Source organism: Phytophthora cinnamomi, assembly GCF_018691715.1.
Source record: "Phytophthora cinnamomi strain GKB4 chromosome Unknown Contig22, whole genome shotgun sequence".
In the NCBI taxonomy this organism is placed as follows: Eukaryota; Oomycota; class Peronosporomycetes; order Peronosporales; family Peronosporaceae; genus Phytophthora; species Phytophthora cinnamomi.
The window spans coordinates 786,227-806,246 of NW_027150955.1; the positions used below are offsets into that span (position 1 = coordinate 786,227).

Consider the following 20,020-nt stretch of genomic DNA (forward strand, 5'->3'; position numbering starts at 1 on the left):
TCACCAATAATACTTTTATTAATTCCCCATGGAAGATCTCGACAATGGTAACTGAGCGTATGCTGACCGCGTCAACTGAGATGACAGCAGGCTACACCGGACGAGGCACTAAGTCCATATTCGCAGCAGGAGCAAGCAACAGAGGAAGACCCGACGGAACAGCGTGCCCAGGTATTTGACCGAGCCATGGCCGTCATTACTGGGCTGCCTGCTGTCTTTAGTGCGCTGAGTGGTGAGGTTAACGTGGCGTTCACAGGCATCAAAGAGGGCTCATGCTGGCAGGAATGGCCCCCGCAGACAAGAAGACCAAGTCTGGGCGTCACAAGACCTACCACACCAACAACCCCATGGACGTCCGACATGCTAAAATGTCGTATTTGACATCTTACCAGGTGTTATTTGAAGCAGCTGCAGAAAATGTCGATATCCCGGAGCGGCGTCGGGCTGGACGACACGACGAGAGCACGACGATTGTCAAGGCAGGAAGCACGCCGTCGCTGGTGCCACCTAGTCGATTCACCACGGTGGCTCGGGGAACGGGCGGCTACGCAGCAATTTCGCCGGCGAAGAAGCCGCTTCGGGTCGAATATCCAGCGGAAGACTGCCCGGAATACGACACCCCGGTGACATTCGAGAAGCGAGTGTAGAGGAAGATGCGCAAGTACTATTTGGGCGCAATTTACCGCGGGGCAGAACTCAAGGAACTCTTCTACAATGATGGACCGATCACGGACGACAGCCCGCTGGCCAAAATTTTCCTCCAAGAATTCATCGAGTACAAGGCGGAGTGGTGGACTGGCGAATTTTTGGATTTTATTTGTGCGCACGTACCGTGCGCAGCTCCAGAATCCTGTCCTGCGGCGTCACCACTAGAAGCGAGCACAAGTCCAAGTCCTGCTTGTTCAAGTCCAGACACACAAGAGAGTTCGACGACGCAAGAAGATGTTCCTGTTGACCACCACACGGACGCTCCCTCGGTACTGCTGACACCGCGTCAGTACGAGGAGCTGAGACGACAGCAGGCTGGACCGGACGAAGCGCCAAGTCCAGATTCAATCGCCACCGACCACCGCAGCATCCCGAGCGAGCGACCGCAGCAACCTGTGGTAGGCTACGACTCGTAGCGCAACTCACTTACTTTGGTATTCCTGCAGGCCAACTCACTTATTCAACAGTTCTTTCAATATTAAATATATGTATTATCGAGTTGGTGAGGTGGTTGGTCCTGTCGAATTTATCAACCTGATGATGTGGAAGTGCGTCAAATTAAAATTTACTAAAATTAAATTTTGATGCTAGAGTATTATTAATGCTAAAATATATCTGGCCTCCAACAGTTCCAAAACAAAATTTGTTTTGAGGCCGCGGCAAACAAAAAGGTCCCCGGTCACCCTTTGGAGTTTTCGAGATAATCGCTTTTAAAAGTTGGTCAATCACAAATTCATATAGAACCGGACATCAAATTTTAAAAGCTAAAAACACTTACAGAAAGCGAAAATACTCTCTCTCGATTGATTTTTATACGATCTTCCCGGTAATATACAATACGTTCAAATTGAAAAATTATTGAGCGCGGACGCCCAAATAAAATCAGGGTCCGAAAATGGGGATATTTTTTCCTACCGATGTAACTTTATGAGTTCTTAACATTTTCCAACGACCAATAGCTTTAGTGAACTTTCGATTCATGCGGTTAAATCGCGATTCGTACTTAGCTTCGTAATCAGTTTTTTGTTTGACGCGGTCTCAGATGATACATCTGAACCTAGAAGGGGAGGGGAAGCCGTGGCTTCAACGTGCCCCTTGGAAGATCTCGACAATGGTAACGGCGCTTACGGCACCGGACTTGCCCGCAAGCGCAGACTTTCCCCACAACACCACAAGAGCGTTGGCCTAATTGTAGGTGAGTGACGACAGTCCTCGCGGATGGGTACTCAACGCGGAGGCGCTGCCCTTCAGCGAAGCTTTAAAACGAACGAGAACGAAAGCGTGTTCTCGTTTATAGCGCCCGATGTTCGTGCCTATGCGGCCCAACGCAGGTTGCAGCGTTTGTAGTGGCAAACACTTTGTAATGTCACAATGGCTAGTTTTGTGTTAGTAGACCTCAAGGCTGCCGCAGGGCTAGACACCAACAACAAATATTTTGGGGACTGAAATGATGATGTCACACATACGTCGTTCCAATGGCGCTGTGCGCATGAAGCAATTGCCCGAGATGAGAATGTTGGCAAGCCATTGCACAGCGAAATGAAGGCCGCCAGCAGAATCGTCAAACAGATAGGCTAAGCTTGACTGTTCTGCTTGACTATTCAAGCGGCCTGTTCATTCGACGGTCAATAACCCACATTCTGTAGACCGTTCTGCGCTACCAGCACGTCTACCAACTTATCATTTACGAAACAACTTTTGTTTGCAAGCTGCAGCAGGTACTAGTACTTTGCAAATGCGTCGGCGGGTCGAGGCTCGGCTCGGATGCCATAATCCTATCCTTTCTCCTTTGTATGTTGAGAACTCGGTGAGTGAGCATGCGCTCAGAGGATTTGCTCGTGGAGCCGCGACAGTTCGGTTGCAGCGTCAAGTTTCCCTTTTTGCAAAGGCGCGCGCAGAGAGAAGTTGAAGCGGCCTGCCTCCTTCTCGAACGGAATAGGAAGCGCTGCATCCTCGCCATTACCACCAGGACCTACTACATGTACACACGCTCTTGCTCGTAGCAGAGCACGCCTAGCACGCCTTGAGGAGCCCTCGCTTTCTACCCAGCTGATTTCTATTTTGACCCGCTCGCACGCTGTGCTGATCACGCTCGACGCCACGACGCAGGTGGCTTGAGTTGAGGCGAGCGGCAGCAACGTGACATAGCTATCAATCACTCAGCCCGGCATACATTCGCCTGAGCGTGGCGCGAATGCATGCCGACCTCCAGCAGCGAGCACTGTGCGCCGCACAGGCCGCAAATCCGTGCGTAAACCGACCACATCGAGGTCATCCGCAGCCCTCATCGCCGCGGCAACCCGCCCGCCACCTACACGACACGACGCCGAGTAGTGTAAACTCCGCCCCGCTGCTTACAACCGCGAACCGCATCGAAAACAGCAAACACCCTGGCCGCAGACGGCGAGAGGGTCAAGTCGAGCGCTCGCCCACAATCACACGTCCCCATCGACTTCTAATTGACTCGCCCCGAGTATCGCGCACAGAGCCAGGCCCGTTACCATCATTCCGGCCGCAACGCATTCGCCTTCCTTCCTCGAGCAGAAGCCAATACATTAGCGAGGGACGCATCCCTCCTCACTCACTCGCCATCTCGCTGCGTCCCGTGAATATTGGCCGGCCCGACCCGTAAACTACTCAGCGCACCACCAGACCAGACGTGACCATGCCCCGCCCAGCCGACTCGCCCGCGCCGTCCTCCGCCTCGTCGTCTCCCGCGGCGTCGCCCGACGGCGGCTTCCTGTGCGAGCGCCTGCAGCAGCTCCGCCAGCGCGTGCGCAGCCGCTGCCTCGCGGCGGACGCGGCGGAGGCCGGCGCCATCCCGTGCCTGCTGCAGTCGTGGCGCAAGCGCATCGAGGCCATGGACGACGCGCCGCAGATGCACAGACACCACAGAGGCCACCGCCACTTCGGCCACCACCACCGGCGGCCGTGCCACGCAGCGGCCGAGGACAGTGACGAGTCGTCGTCATCCTCCTCCTCTTCGTCTTCTTCGCCTCCGCCGGCGTGCGGCGCGTTCCCGTTCCGCGGCCCGCTGCTGCTGCACCCGCGGCTGGAGCGGCAGCAGGCCGTGTGCTCGCTCTCGGGCCTCTGGGGCGGCTTCGCGTCGCGTCGCCGTCACAGTCGCCGCCGCCGTCGCCCGAGATCTACGCCAAGCCGAGGCATCGCCGACACCCGTACGCGCGCTGCTTCGGCCGCGGAGACGAGTCCGACGACCGCAGGAAGTCGTCGGAGTAGGGAGGAGCTGCTAGGACGGAGGACAGACGAGTGTGGCCGAATAAATAGCGACAGATATTTATTTCCCCCTAAAAGCTTCCTTCGCTGGACTTCGGCCTTTTGACGTAATCAGGTTTGCGGCTTCCACTTCCTCGCGACTTTGCTGCGCGGTTGAGTTTGCGTGACTTGATACGAGTGGAGGCTAGTTTGGTTCAAGAGCTGGGATCAGGTGAAAGCGTTGGCAGGATGAACGAAGCGGGGAGCAGCTCATCGATACGATAGCTCACCAAAACGATACGATTGGCAATCTTGCGGAGTTTGGGACGGAGGCAATCGCAAATTTTCGATCATAATCTTACGGTAACGTGAATTGACTCTCGAGACTTGGTCTTGGATATGAAGGAGGTCGGGTACGTTATCGTCGGGAGGAGATCTCGCGAACGCGATCGAGGAGAATCGATCGCGTTGACCCCGATGTGAAAATGTTGACTGTCCGACGTGGAGACCGAGAACGAGATGAATACAGATGACTGGGTCAGCGACGACGCGTTGGGTTCCCAGAAGTAGACGATGAAGACGGTCTAGACAGTGAAATCCGCGTTCTTGTTGCGCTGCCCAGGCCTCCACTTCGCAAGAAAAGATGGAATGAGGGGCTTGATTGAAACGAAACGGGCATCGCTGAAGCTTCTAGCAATTTTGTTCCCTATACGCTTGGTAACTTTGAGCGAGCTGTGGGGTGCGACAAACACTGAAGCGTATCGACGATGAGAAGCTCAAGTCTTGCATGACTAGCTGAGTATGTTGGCGGATGCGATCGGAAACACCGTATTTGGGGGGGGGGGGAGGGGGGGAGGAGGAAACGACAGCACCTTAAGTGCTTGTGAAAGTGGTGTATTTAGGTTACTTACACTACGCTCCTACCGCGCCATGCACGACAACACCTTATCTTCCCTGTGTTTGCCTGCGTCGCAGTTGTTTCGATGGAGGGGCCCGATTTCTTGAAAAATAAATTGTTGCTTGCAAGCATGTTCACGGAGTGGAACATTTCGACTTCGCGCTCGAACGTGGCTGTAGACGCAAAGGCATCCTCATCTCAAAGCTAAGCGATTTTCAGCAGGACCTAGCACAAGCTTCCGTTGGAGCCGAAGTTCTTGCATGCGTAAAGGAAATCTTATATTCACGTAAGGAGACTTGTTTTGGCCTACCAGGTAGTGCTGCAACATGCATAATAGATTTGAAGCAATCAGGAAAGTAACGCGACTTTGCTGTAGGCGGGACTTGTGGGTGCTTCCATCGCAACGGCGTTTACTGTGACCCGCGGCACCGCTTGAGTAGTGTAATGACCATGGAGGTAGACGGTCACCACAGAATTCTTTCAGCACGCTACGAAAGATTCGAAAGGGGCTCGGAAAGTTGTACGGGCTCAGCAGCGGTTGATGACACTAATTCGACCCTCCTTAACAGGGGCCTTTTCATTTTCTTTACAGGAAAAACATCGACAAGGGTTAACTTTTTTCAGGTACAGAGCTGCTGCCTCGAACATATTTTCGGGTTGTTGCGCAAGAGTAGTATTGCATTCAGACCCAGTCTTAGCTTTCTCCAAGTTGAGAACAAGATCATCCATAGCTTTTCTGTAATCCATCTGCCGAATATTTCCTTCTATGTCAATGATGAGTACTAGTGACGAGAATTGCATAGAGGAGGACTCGCTTCCTTTGAAACGCCGTGTCAACTAGGGGCTTGATTACCAGAACTGGTTCTGCATCCGCTACTTGCATCACTTGCATCCTGGATAGACGTGCTCAAAAGATGCAAATGCTCACTGCACCCCTTTCGGGTGGGTGTAAACTTTGTACCCATCGTGGCATTTTAGTAACCCTATCTTATTAGAAGTCTGGATGGGCCGGGTGGTTGCGAAAATTTTAGGACAACGCTTTTCTTTTAGTGTTGAATTTTATGCCTAAAATTTGAAGACAACGCTTCTTTTCTTTCAGTGTTGAATTTTTGCTGCCTACCTGCCATGAAGTCGCTGGTGTGCGTGGTAGCAGCTTTAGCGCCCCAGCGTGTCCTACTTCCTTGGTCACCAAACAGTAGCACGAACAGTATAAGCTACTTAGTAATAGAGAAGACACTTGAGAGGTAAACGTCCGATGTCAAAGTGATTCATTACTAGTTACACGCACTACTCAACCGTAGCACGAGGAGGAAAGTCCCTGACAGAAAACCCCCTTTGGCCAGTTGCCATCCATCGGATAGTCAACAGGTCGATCAGAACCTGTCCGATTGACAGATTGGTTCTTGGCAAGGAACTTGAGTTCATCTTTCTCGGATGTTCCTTCGGACATCCTCATACGTGGTTGTTGGGGATGGGAAGCTATTCGTCGTAGGCATCGAAGGTTCCATGAGGGTCGGAGACCTCAAGAACGCGATCAAAAACCAACGTGCATCGGTCATCACGTGAGGCTGCAGATGTGACGCTGTGTCTTGCCAAGAAGGGCCCAAATTGATTGAAGGAAAGCGACGTCGATGTGAAGATGTTGGAGACGGGCCGTTTTCCTCTGGGAATCTTGGAATCATGCAGAACGATGATAATAAAATGAGCACACCCCGTCGTGTCGATTACGGAGCGTTCGGCTTTCCAGCGGTGGATGATGAAGAAGCTGAAGACGACGTTATCCACGTGCTCGCGGCACACCCGGGAATGGAAATGCGTGATGCCCCGACGGATCCGCATCCACTTCGCAATCGAAGATGGGACCAGCTGAACGAGGTCTTTGACCGGAAGAAGAGTGGTAAGCAAGCGGATTCCACGGACGACTCAAGCTTGCCTGTCGACGAGCTCCAACGAGCTCTAGAAATCAAATTCTACAAGCAACCGCGAAAGCCAATCCCTGACGAAAAGCTCAATGTGCTGCATGAATATCTGAGTCTACTGGCCAAAGCGTACGGGCTCTCTGTCGATGTAGAGCGATTACACTTCATCGTCCCGGTCGTTGCCAGCGCCTGTGCTCTTTTCGACGATGTCCGAATGCACGCTAAAAGAACTGTTTCTGGGGGTCAAGTCTCATGGGATACCACGTTCGCGTTTGTGCTTGAACGCGGCAGTAAATTAGTGTGCGTTGTCGATGCGAAATACAACTTCCGACAGGATCTCGCTCAAGCGTACGTTGGAAGCGAAGTATTTGCGGAAGCAAAGGGGGCAGCAAAAGTCTACAGCATCGTCACGTGCTTCACGCAGTGGGTTTTCTTGAGAAGTCTGGGCGACAGAATCGAGCAAAGCCAAGTGGCGTTGATTTCTATTGAGAATGATGCCCCTACTCGCAATTCAGTGAAAGACGTCGTGGAGAGGATTTATGCCCTGCTGTCACAAGACGACTAGCTGTCGGGGGAATCTCGAGATGAACGGCCGAAATTGAAGTATGAACGACACAGGAACATCACTAGCGGGAAATCAGTCTTGCATGTAACTTGCAATATTCTTCCGGCGGATAAATCAAAATTTTTTTTTCAAACACTGGCTCAAACTAACGAACGCACAGCGGCAGAGACCCGCCATTAGATGCCGCCTTGGTGGTTCTTCGTCTTGCGTAGAGTGCGCAGCCGGCCGGCAGAACTGTGGTCAATTTTCAGCGGGTTGGGAGCAAAGCGGGCGTTAGCTTGCGTGGCGGGCTGACCCCGCAAGACTTTGACCTCAGCCTTCAACTTCTTGTACTTGTGTCTCGACTTTTTCGCTGCTCTTTTGGCGGCCTTGGTCTGCTGTTGAAGCTGCTCGTTGTCGGCTAGGAGTTTTTCCTGGCGTTTCGACTGCTCCACGTGAAGTTCCTCGAGTTTTTGCTGTAGTTCGCTGTTGCTGTGCTGCCACTGGGCTCGCTCAGCTTCCATGCAAATCACCTGGTTGGTCTGGGTACTTACCAGGGACATGCTACCGAGTGCTAACGCTGTGAGCCATCCCGATTTATTGGCATTGTCCTGTTGCAACAGCGTGCAGGAAGCTTTCAACTCTGTCCCTGCTTGTTTTTCGCATTGTAGATGATGCTGCGAGACTTTGAGCAGTGTTTCCAAGCTTTTCACTTGTTGGGCCACTAATTGCAGCTCGACGTCGGCCAGATTCTCCGCTCCACGCCACTCTTTCTCCATATGAGCAATGCACTCGCGAAGGTCTTGCTCTTGCCATTTCGACCACGTTAAGTTTTCTTTTCCTTGTTGGACGTTAGCACGTTCGGCCGACAGCTCCGCGCGATCCACAAGATCTCGCACCACAGCCTTCACCTCGTTTTGTTCCTGCAAGCTCAAATCAACTTGGACACGAGCTTTCAATTCGACGAGCTGTTGCTGAAAGCTTGTGCATTTTTTTTCACGAGTAGCGACAGAGTTCTCACGGGCTCGCATTTTGCGTTTAGCTCGACGTCCTCTTCGCAGCTCCTTCCTCCGCAGGCGATGAAGCAGCGCCATGTCCAATTCCAGCGTAGTTCCTACTCGGCGACTACGCGCTAGATCCTGCCGCAAAGCCTGATTTGCAGTTTTCAAGCGCTTGAGTTTCTCCTTCGTGTTGTCGTTGGGATGACATGCCGTGTCTTCTTCGGGCACATTCACATCATCCAGGTACGAGCACAACCCCCCAACGTCGTTCGGTAATTCGACATCGTCGCTATTAACTATTTCATTTGAGCGTGAACGCTTGCCTGTTGATCGCGGCGTTTTCGTCGATAACAGACACTACGTCATCTTCTTCCTCTCAGCGCTGCGGATCCCACATTGCATTCGAGCCTGACAGTTCCTGACTACAGAAATCGTCTGGTCTCAGACATCCTTCACCATCCGTAACAATACAAGGCGTTCAATTCTGTCCTCTTCCCAAACCATAACGCCTACCATCGCGGGCGCAATGTACCATTCCGGCGTTACATTCCGTCCGCATACAACCGCCAAGTCATTCTTACCTTCCCGCACGCGCAACAACATGGAGCAGCAGCAGCCGGACGCGCCGTCGCGCTCGCCCCGCAAGCGGCGCCTCAGCGCCTCCTGCTCCCCGCCCGCCAGCGACAAGAAGCTCCGCTCGTCCGCGTGTCCATCCGCGTCCTCCGCGCGCGACAAGCACCGCCAGAAGCAGCAGAATCAGCAGGCCGCGCGGCCCCATTCCGCGCCGATTCCGGCGCTCACAGCGCCGCGCGCGCTCTTGCAGCACTCGCAGCAGGCCACGCAGGAGATGGACAGGTTTCTAGCCGGCTGCGCGCTCTGGCAGCGCCGATTAGCGGCGCTGGGCGCGGAATTAGCCGCCAAGGCGCGCACAATGGAGGCGCGCGAGGTGCAGGCGGCGCTGACGGCCGCGGTGGACGCCGTGCAGGCGCGCGCGCTGCAGGAGGAGCTGGGGCGGGAGCAGGAGCGGCTGCAGTGGGCGCGCGCGCTCCAGACGGACGCCCAGAGCTGCCTGCAGCGGCTGCACCGCCGCGCGCGCGAGACGGAGCTGTTCGAGGCCATGGAGAGGCAGCTCGCGGACGACCGCGTGCTGGAGCTGGAGACGCAGCTGGCGCAGACGCGCGCCGTGGAGCGCGAGAAGGAGCTGGAGCTGTCGGCGCTCCGGGCGGACCAGGAGCAGCTGCTGCGCTCCAGTCACGCCGACGAGCTGGAGACGCTCGTGGAGCAGAAGAAGGAGGCGGAGGAGGCGCTGAAGCTGGTGAAGCAGCAGGTGGAGATGCAGAGGGAGCAGCTTGTGTGTGTGGAGAGGGAAAGCGTGAGCTTGAAGCAGCACAACCAGAAGCTGCTGGAGGAGACGCGCCGGCTGCGTGAGACGCAGGAGACCAGCGAGTTTGAAGCCATTCAACACAGCATGACGCAGGACGAGGAGATCAAGAAGCTGCAGGCGCAGCTACAGGCTGCCAAGGTAAGAGAGGGGAAGATGGCGGCAGCCCTGGCGGCTGCCAAGAGAGAGGTCGACAAGGGGAAGCAGCGGAAGGGCGAGCTCAAGATCCTGTATGCAAAGTTCAGCTCCACGATGGACTCTGTCTCCGAGAAGACGATGAGACTCGAGGAGCTGGAGCAGGAGATTAATGATGCCAAGACGAAGGCGAGCGATATGGAAGCTCAGAATGAGGAGCTTGCAAAGCAGGTCGCTCAGCTTCAGCAGCAAATGTCGGATCTGTCAGCGGCCCAACATCGCGAAAAGGACGACATGAACGAGGAACTCAGCAAGGTGCAGGACCGCTGTGCGGAGCTCAGAGAACTCGAATCCCGACAGAAGCAATTGGCAAGCGAGATGCAGGCCGAGATTGAAGAGCTCAAGGCGCAAAACGATGCTTTGAGGGAGCAACAGGTCCAGATGGAGCATCAAAGCGTTGGGCAGCCCTCAAACGAAGGTGACAAACGAACCCGCGACGGTGTCAATTCGCTTGTGAAACAGATTGCAGAAAAGGAAGCGCTGCAGATGTTCGTTCAGCATTATTATTCTGCTGCCGAAGCCAAATGCAGCAAATTGCTCGAGCAGGTCAGCGAATTGGAGTCGTCGAAAGTGTCCATCCAGAGGCAAACGAAAGAGTCGTGCAGTGTACTACGGATGTGCACGCAAATTGAGTCGTGTGACGAGTCAATTCGCGCCTCGCTGCTTGATGTTATGGCTACGCTGGAGGGTTTGGCATGATGAAGGCACACGGTATTCCATTCACAAGATCGATTCATATTCATTTTCAGGCCACGCAGAGTGTGCAATGAATGGCCTTGATGATCGAAGCGAATTGTTTGATACACACTAGATCGCATGCACGCGTCAGCAAAAAAGTCAAGTTAGAGTGGTAATGCGGCGGCCAGCAATGGTGCCAGGATTGTGCTGGTTTAAAACTCAAGTACCAGAAGCCAATCGTCGTCGACGCTACCACCCGACGGAGGCGTGAAGTCCACGTGGGTGCCGTTGCTGGTCTCCGGGACGCTCACCGTCGAGTTCGCCGAGTACTGACCATCACGAGGAGAGAACCAGGTGGCACTGCCCGTGCGAGCACCCGACCCGTTGTCGAACTGGAGGCTAAACGAATCACCGTGGCCGGTGTAGACGTAGTACCGGTCGCGAGACTTGGAGGCGAGGACGGAAATGTAGCGCGTGCCTTCGTAGGTGTTGACGGACTTGCCGGTGTGGTCACTGGGACTTGCAAGGAGCTCCCGAGCAGGCTCGAGGGATTCGAGGATTGCGGTAGTGAGGTTCTGTAGCGGCTTGGTGACGTACTGAATCTGGGAGGCTCCATCGAAGAAGATGTCGCGGCGCCATGAGCCCGTCGCGTTTTGGTTGATCTGCGGGTCGTAGTAGACGGCGTCGCTGACCAGGTCGGAGCGAGGTTCATACATTTGCCACACACTGTTGGCACCATAGGTGAAGCCGGCAGCACCGCCGTACACGCCGTGGTACAGACCGGTGCGCACCTCGGAGGCATTCCAGATTGGTTTTGACAAGGTGAAGCTGTAATGGGCACCCTCGTAGTGGTTTTCGAGGTCGAGGACGGGGCCCGTGAACTTGTCACGCATCCCGGCAATCAGCTCGTAATTTTTTGTTGCTTCCCAACCATTGATCGGCGTGAAGGAGTAATCTGGGTCGACGACGGCATGGCCGGACTGCACCGCATCAATTGACACGCGGTCATCTTCGTTTTCAAGCATGTTGTGGCCGTAAGCCTCGGGGGTGATCTCAGGTTTGACAATCCAAGCTGCAGCCGGGTGATACAGCACAACAGATTCGTAGCCTTGCGAGCTCTCAGACTCTTTTAAGCCGGCACGCATGCTCGCCCACACGGACGACGTATCCTCGATTGGTGCTAGCAATGATGGCAGGTCTTGGTCCGGGTCTTCAGCGTACGCAGCCTGAACCTCCGACACGTTCCGTGACCACACGACATTGGAGTCGCCGCCAAGAATCTTTGGCAGACCAGGATACCGTTCACCGATGAACTTGCCCCACTCGTTCGCGTTCGACTCGTTGAAGATGGGCGTCGTGCTGTGCCAGCCGCCATTCACGTACATGCCCCACGTCGGGACCAGAGCCATGAGGATGCCGTAGCTCGCGGCCAGGTCCACCGTCCAGTCCACCAGTTCAAAGTAAGCCTCGTTCGGGTTGGTTGGGTCCGAGTTGTTGAACGGCAGGTCCCCGTAGAAGTTAGCGCGGGTGGTGCCATCAAGTTCTGAGACCAGCACGGTTTGGACGACGTTGTAGCCCTGTTCAGCGCGGGTTTTGAGGTAGAAGTCGATGGAGGTTTTGTTGAGGCGGTGGATGAGTTCCCAGGCCGTGTCGGCCTGCCAGAAGAAGGGTTCTTTGGAGGCCGTGCGGGTGAGGTATCGTCCGTATCGCGGTGCAGTGATGGCGAGGTCATGCCATGAGGGATCTGCCGCGGCGGCGAGTCCTGGCAACGAGAGGAGCCCGGCGACAGCAGCTTGGATTTTCATGGATTACGGCTCAGGATGGCTTGGTGGAATCGAAGTGAGTTGAGAAATGGTCAAAATTGGAAGTCGGCATGCAGAGCTAGCCTGGTCGGCCTGTCGCTATGTGTACTTCAATTACGAGCGTTGAAGCACAAGCTCACCGGAAGTGCTGTAAGTGCCACGGTGAAAGTAGTCACCGCTCGCAAACATCGGTGACCGCGCGATGAATAAAGTGTGCTGCATGGTGCGTGCAGGTGCATGTTCAACATGATGGTACGAAGTTGGTAACGCAAAACCTGAAACCTCAACTTCGCACGGGAGCTCAAATCTGATTATTCGGGAACGTAACGTTTCTTCCTGACTACCGAGATTTCTCGACGATTTCGACATCCGTCTGAAGATGTGTTTTTATAAACAATAATGGTTACAGTTCACAGCAACACATCGCTTTACAACCTTGCCAGGGAAGTATTACGTGTACTTGGAAGTAGGACATTGTGTCCGAGCCTAGCCTATTGTCCAGAGCAATTGCGGGTACAGTGGCCGTATCACTACGTTTTTGCTACGATCAAATACTCTAAAACGTCAGCACCAGCATCCAGTCGTGGTCAATTCCGCCAGTTGAAGGAGGAGTGAAATCCACGCGGGTGCCGTTGCTGGTCTCCGGGACGCTCACCGTCGAGTTCGCCGAGTACTGACCATCACGAGGAGAGAACCAGGTGGCACTGCCCGTGCGAGCGCCCGACCCGTTGTCGAGCTGGAGGCTAAACGAATCACCGTGGCCGGTGTAGACGTAGTAGCGGTCACGAGACTTGGAAGCGAGGACGGAAATGTAGCGCGTGCCTTCGTAGGTGTTGACGGACTTGCCGGTGTGGTCACTGGGACTGGTAAGGAGCTCCCGAGCAGGCTCGAGGGATTCGAGGATGGCGGTAGTGAGATTCTGGAGCGGCTTGGTGACGTACTGGATCTGGGTGGCCCCCTCAAAGAAGATGTCGCGGCGCCATGAACCAGAAGTGTTCTGGTTGATCTGGGCGGGGTAGTAGTCGCTGTCGCGCAGCAGGTCGGAGCGAGGCTCATACATTTGCCACACACTGTTGGCACCATAGGTGAAACCCGTTGCACCACCGTAGACGCCGTGGTAGAGCCCAGTTCGAATATGCGAGGCGTTCCAGATCAGACGTGTGAGATCGAAGCTGTCGTGGGCACCTTCGTAGTGGTTTTCGAGGTCCAGCACGGGGCCCGTGAACTTGTCACGCATCTCAGCGATGTTCTCATAGTTTTTGGTCGAGTCCCAACCCGCCACAGGTGTGAACTTCGAAGTTGGGTCCGGTGTGGCGTGACCGGACTGAACGGCATCGACAGACACTCGATCCTCCTCGTCAGGAAGCATGATGTGGCCGTACGGTAGCGGCGTCACTTCAGGCTTGACGATCCAACTATTGGTCGGGTGGTAGAGTACCATGGACTCGTAGCCCACCTCTCGCTCAGAGTCCTTGAGACCGCGGCGCATGCTCGCCCAAACCGAGGACGTGTCTTCGATAGGAGCAAGAAGCGACGGGAGGTCCTGGTCGGGATCCTCGGCATACGCGGCCTGAACCTCAGACATGTTCCACGACCACAAAGCATTGGAGTCACCACCAAGAATCTTCGGCAGGCCTGGGTATCGGTTGCCAATGTACTGACCCCATTCGTACGCGCTCGACTCATTGAAAATGCGTTCGGTACTGTGCCATCCGCCGTTCACGTACATGCCCCAAGTCGGCACCAGAGCAAGCAGAATACCGTAGCCTGCAGCAAGGTCAACCGTCCAGTCGATCAGCTCGAAGTACGCCTCGTTCGGCTTGGACGGGTCCGAGTTGTTGAACGGTAGGTCGCCGTAGAAGTTGGAGCGCGTCGTGCCGTTCAGCTCCGAGATCACGACAGTCTGGACGACGTTGTAGCCCTGTTCGGCGCGAGTCTTGAGATAGAAGTCGATGGACGTCTTGTTGAGGCGGTGCGTGAGCTCCCAGGCCGTGTCGGCCTGCCAGAAGAAGGGTTCCTCTGAGGCAGTGCGGTAGAGGTATCGTCCGTAGTGCGGCGCGGAGATGGCGAGGTCGTGCCAGGAGTTGTCGGCAGCGGTGGCGGAGGTGGTGAGCCCAGCCAGTGATAGTAGACCGGTGAGTGCAGCTTGGGGCTTCATCTTTGAGTGAGGATGAATGCCTTGTGTTGGGATACCTCGCAAAACGAAGAGTGAGATGCATACTCACCAGCAGCGTTGTAGGTGTGAGAACCTACAGCTGATGATGGTCACGCACGCTTTCGTGATTGCTCCATGTGGACGCGCCTCACCTCAACGAAGCAGGACCGTTTTCGGTAGTAACACCGCAGGCCATTCCATTCTTCATACACCAAGCAATGGCGACGCTAACGTGATCAAGAAATATAACGAGCAGGCGAGATTATGTGCCGAATTGTGTAACTGGGTCCAGGTGACATACATGTATTTGTCAAGTGTCGAGACCGGCGCTTCGTGAGCCACATGGGCGCCATTATGATTCTAGCTAGCATTCCAACAGTAGGCAGGAAGTGTAAGGAATCTTCGCGTTCCATCATTTTCGCCGCGCGATTGATACCCTCGCGCCATTTACATTTTGTACAGACCACTTGCAAACAGCTTTCGCGTGGCAGGCCGGCATCCACTTCAACCACGCGCCTCGAGGTCTGCTTGGGTAGAACCGGACACCGCGGGCGTCCACGCATTGTTGATGACAATTTCGTTCACGACCACCGGCTGGTTGAATGGAGCTTCAAGGACCATGCCTCTTCAAAGATCGGGATCAGCTCAGCATCCGAGTTGAGTCACGCCTTGGTCAGCACAACTGCACCGTCCTTCAGTATGCCTTCAACTTGGCTCTCGTTGCACCAACGTCAACGAAAGCGTTGTGTGGACCGGGGGACAAAGCGACCTGATGGCAAGTTTTCGTCGCAGGGAAATGGAGGCCGGTGCCACTGCAAGTGCTGCGTAGCGTAGCGAAATGCAGCTTCCCAATCTCCATCTCATTCTCCGATTTGCTGCGGTCAGCACGCACCCCCGATCTCGACTTGCCATTTTCCATTTCGTCTCCCCTCAGCGATGAAGAACCAAGCTGCTGTCGCAGGGCTCCTCTCGTTGGCCGGACTCGCCTCCGCGGCCAATCCCTCATGGCATGACCTCGCCATCACTGCACCGCGATACGGACGATACCTCACCCGCACGGCCTCCAAAGAACCCTTCTTCTGGCAGGCCGACACGGCCTGGGAACTCATCCACCGCCTCAACAAAACCTCCATCGACTTCTACCTCAAAACCCGCGCTGAACAGGGCTACAACGTCGTCCAAACCGTGCTGGTCTCAGAACTTGATGGCACCACCCGCGCTAACTTCTACGGGGACCTGCCGTTCAACAACTCGGACCCAACCAACCCGAACGAGGCTTACTTTGAACTGGTGGACTGGACGGTGGACCTGGCCGCGAGCTACGGCATCCTCATGGCTCTGGTCCCGACGTGGGGCATGTACGTGAACGGCGGCTGGCACAGCACGACACCCATCTTCAACGAGTCGAATGCGAACGAGTGGGGCAAGTTCATCGGTGAACGGTATCCTGGTCTGCCAAAGATTCTTGGCGGCGACTCCAACGTCCTGTGGTCCTGGAACATGTCGGAGGTTCAGGCTGCATACGCTGAAGACCCGGACCAAGACCTGCCGTCGTTGATGGCACCAATCGAGGATACGTCATCCGTGTGGGCGAGCATGCGTGCCGGCTTAAAGGAGTCTGAGAGTTCGCAAGGCTACGAATCTGTTGTGCTGTATCACCCGGCGGGTGGCTGGATTGTCAAGCCCGAGGTGACGCCTCTCGCCTATGGCCACAACATGCTGCAGGACGAAGAGGACCGCGTATCAATTGATGGCGTGCAGTCCGGTCACGCCACCCCGGACCCGACGTCCAAGTTCACACCTGCGGTTGGCTGGGACTCGACCAAAAACTACGAGAACATCGCTGAGATGCGTGACAAGTTCACGGGCCCCGTGCTTGACCTCGAAAACCACTACGAAGGCGCCCACGACAGCTTCAGCTTGACGCGCCCGATCTGGAACTCATCGGAGGTGCGCACCGGTCTGTACCACGGCGTGTACGGCGGTGCTGCCGGCTTCACCTACGGTGCCAACAGTGTGTGGCAAATGTATGAACCTCGCTCCGACCTGGTCAGCGACGCCGTCTACTACGACCCGCAGATCAACCAGAACGCGACGGGCTCATGGCGCCGCGACATCTTCTTTGAGGGGGCCACCCAGATCCAGTACGTCACCAAGCCGCTACAGAATCTCACTACCACCATCCTCGAATCCCTCGAGCCTGCTCGGGAGCTCCTTGCAAGTCCCAGTGACCACACCGGCAAGTCCGTCAACACCTACGAAGGCACGCGCTACATTTCCGTCCTCGCCTCCAAGTCTCGTGACCGGTACTACGTCTACACCGGCCACGGTGATTCGTTTAGCCTCCAGCTTGACAACGGATCGGGCGCTCGCTCGGGCAGTGCCACCTGGTTCTCCCCTCGTGACGGTCAGTACTCGGTGAACTCGACGGTGAGTGTCCCGGAGAGCGGTAACGGCACCCGCGTGGACTTCACTCCTCCGTCGGGAGGCAGCGTCGACGACGACTGGCTTCTGGTGCTTGAGTTGTAAGCACTCGATACCATCCAGCACAGCTCTGGCTGACATCATCTTTGTAAATACGTGGGCAGTGTGTATCAAACTTTAACTTCGACATTAAGGCCATCGCGGCCGAATATGAGTTGAGTTTTGTGTCTTCATCGTAGTCGGTGTTTCTTTCTCGGTGCAGTCATTGCTACACAAACCGCGCAACGTTGCATCATGTCTGGCATTGCCGCGAATAACGCTCAGAAGGTTCAAGGCACACTGTCGACTTTATTGGAAAATAAAACAAGTTTCTTGTTATGTGCCTTACGCAAAACTGAAAAAAAAACTCGCAAAATGGTTTCACTCAGGGTGTCACCCTTTCTCAACGCTACTCAGAGGCGGTGCGGTACAGGTATTGGGAATTTTCAAGCGGAGAGTGAAAATTTACACTGGCCACGGATTTGAGCAAGTTTACTCACAGAGGGGGCTTCGAGTAAATCGTTGAACAACGTTCAGCGAGACATCGCGACATTTAGCTAGGCAGGTCCAGTACGTCACCAAGCCGCTGCGCAGTCTTTTTACTGCCACTCTGGAATCTCTCGAGACTGCGAGCTGTTTTCGAGCCCTAGTGGCCACACCGGCAAGCCCATCAACACTTACGAGGGAACGCGCTACATCTCCAGCCTCGCCTCGCCGGCACTTGACCGCTACTAAACGTCTAAACTGTCCAGGGTGACTCGTTCAGTCTTCAGTTCGACAACGGATCCGGTACCGCCAGCCGGGCTGTTACGGACAATACTGCGCGAGAGAGACGGTGAACGTCTCCGGAATCGAGTTCAACTGGTGGAATGGATCACGACTGGCTCCTGGTGATCGAGCCTTACATTACTCTTCACGTCGTCAGGGCAGAGAGGTATTGTATTTTGAATTTTCACTTGTATACTGTACAGGACATGCATGTACATGTAACGCATTGTGTTATGTGTGCATGCCTGCAATTTCACGGGCATGTACTACGTAAAACACAAACCGCCACAGCCGCTGTCAATAGCCGTATACATCGAAACATGTATGGGCTAGGTTCGGCGAATCTACAGTAGCATTCAGCAGGAAAAAATCAAGGTGCCATTTCGACACCAATGATTGAGCGTTGTCTTGCAACCTGCAAGTTGCAAACTTTAGCCTACAGTACTCTTCAACTAGTGAAACGCTTTTCTGCATCAAAGATGGCCCGTTCTTTGGCGAGTCCAACTTGAGGTTTCCTCGCGCTTCATATTTTGCGTTATCAATGACCCACGCGTGAAGGTCTCCAGGCAGTATGTCTAGCCAGATGATTGCGAGCGATATGAGGCGAATCCGCATTGGGCACGATTTTGATTGGTTTAATGTGTATTTCCGTTGCCCTCACGCTCGTAATCCCCCAGTGACTCACTTCATCGAACTATCGGGAGGGACAGCTCCGTATGCCTGTTGATGCTATTCTCCAGAACCCGAACATATTACGCCACATTGTTAGTCCGCTTTCACCAGTTGATCGTTCATACCATTGTGTGACACAATGGTCTAGATGTCCAGCACCAACCACTTCACTTTCGAATTCACTTCGACCACTACAAGACAAGCCAACTAACGGAGCACCAATGAAGATCCAACCAGTCCTTGCAGGTCTTCTTTCGCTGGCAGGACTCACCTCCTTCGCCACCGCTATCGACAACTCCTGGCATAACCTCGCCATCTCCGCCCCACACTACGGACGATACCTCTACCGCACTGCCTCAGAGGAACCCTTCTTCTGGCAGGCCGACACGGCCTGGGAGCTCATCCACCGCCTCAACAAAACCTCCATCGACTTCTACCTCAAGACCCGCGCCGAACAGGGCTACAACGTCGTCCAGACTGTCGTGATCTCGGAGCTGAACGGCACGACGCGCTCCAACTTCTACGGCGACCTGCCGTTCAACAACTCGGACCCGTCCAAGCCGAACGAGGCGTACTTCGAGCTGGTGGACTGGACGGTTGACCTGGCCGCAAGCTACGGCATTCTGATAGCCCTAGTACCGACGTGGGGCATGTACGTGAACGGCGGATGGCACAATTTCGAACGCATTTTCAATGAGTCGAATGCGTACGACTGGGGTCAGTACATTGGCAACCGATACCCTGGTCTGCCGAAAATTCTCGGTGGTGACTCCAATGCTTTGTGGTCGTGGAACATGTCTGCAGTCCAGACTGAGTACAACGAAAATCAAGACCAGGACCTCCCGTCGCTTCTTGCTCCTATCGAAGACACGTCCTCGGTTTGGGCGAGCATGCGCCGCGGTCTCAAGGACTCGGAAACCGAGCACGGCTATGACTCGCTGGTGCTTTATCACCCGACTAACATGTGGATCGTCAAGCCTGAAGTGACGCCACTACCGTACGGTCACATCATGCTTCCCAATGAGGAGGACCGCGTCTCGATCGATGCTGTTCAATCCGGTCACGCCACCCCGGACCCGACCAACAAGTTCACGCCTGCGATCGGTTGGGACTCCACCAAAAACTACGAGTGCATCGCCGAGATGCGCGACAAGTTCACGGGGCCGGTCCTCGACTTGGAAAACCACTACGAGGGTGCCCACAACAGCTTCAACCTGGCCAAGACGATCTGGAACGCCTCTCACATCCGTACTGGGCTTTACCACGGCGTCTACGGTGGTGCAACGGGTTTCACCTACGGCGCTAACAGTGTGTGGCAAATGTATGAGCCTCGCTCCGACCTCCTGCGCGACAGCGACTACTACCCCGCCCAGATCAACCAGAACGCCTCCGGTTCGTGGCGCAACGACATCTACTTCGAGGGTGCCACCCAGAGCCAGTACGTCACCAAGCCGCTGCGCAGTCTTTCTACTGCCACTCTGGAATCTCTCGAGCCTGCGCGTGAGCTGCTTTCGAGTCCTAGTGGTCACACCGGCAAGTCCGTCAGCACCTACGAGGGCACGCGCTACATCTCCAGCCTCGCCTCGCAGGCGCGTGACCGCTACTACGTCTACACTGGTCACG

The 20,020-nt window shown here is 54.9% G+C and overlaps 5 protein-coding genes across 5 annotated transcripts; 4 read left to right on the forward strand and 1 right to left on the reverse strand.

Moving 5' to 3' along the window:
- Positions 1-284: 284 nt before the first annotated feature.
- On the forward strand, positions 285-647 carry IUM83_12147 (uncharacterized protein; the record flags this gene model as incomplete). Its single annotated transcript, XM_067936751.1, has 1 exon — positions 285-647. One exon carries the CDS (start codon positions 285-287, stop codon positions 645-647), a length of 363 nt encoding a protein of 120 aa, XP_067795086.1.
- A 2,726-nt stretch (positions 648-3,373) lies between these two features.
- Positions 3,374-5,433, forward strand: IUM83_12148 (uncharacterized protein; the record flags this gene model as incomplete). Its single annotated transcript, XM_067936752.1, has 3 exons — positions 3,374-3,669; positions 5,304-5,339; positions 5,412-5,433. 3 exons carry the CDS (start codon positions 3,374-3,376, stop codon positions 5,431-5,433), a joined length of 354 nt encoding a protein of 117 aa, XP_067795035.1.
- A 2,046-nt stretch (positions 5,434-7,479) lies between these two features.
- IUM83_12149 (uncharacterized protein) lies at positions 7,480-7,806 on the reverse strand (the record flags this gene model as incomplete). The annotated part of the gene is made up of 1 exon (XM_067936753.1): positions 7,480-7,806. One exon carries the CDS (start codon positions 7,804-7,806, stop codon positions 7,480-7,482), a length of 327 nt encoding a protein of 108 aa, XP_067795088.1.
- A 1,078-nt stretch (positions 7,807-8,884) lies between these two features.
- IUM83_12150 (GTP-binding protein 2) lies at positions 8,885-10,558 on the forward strand (the record flags this gene model as incomplete). The annotated part of the gene is made up of 1 exon (XM_067936754.1): positions 8,885-10,558. The coding sequence occupies one exon, from the start codon at positions 8,885-8,887 to the stop codon at positions 10,556-10,558; it is 1,674 nt and encodes a 557-aa protein (XP_067794992.1).
- A 4,872-nt stretch (positions 10,559-15,430) lies between these two features.
- IUM83_12151 (uncharacterized protein) lies at positions 15,431-17,023 on the forward strand (the record flags this gene model as incomplete). The annotated part of the gene is made up of 1 exon (XM_067936755.1): positions 15,431-17,023. One exon carries the CDS (start codon positions 15,431-15,433, stop codon positions 17,021-17,023), a length of 1,593 nt encoding a protein of 530 aa, XP_067795040.1.
- Positions 17,024-20,020: the final 2,997 nt, after the last annotated feature.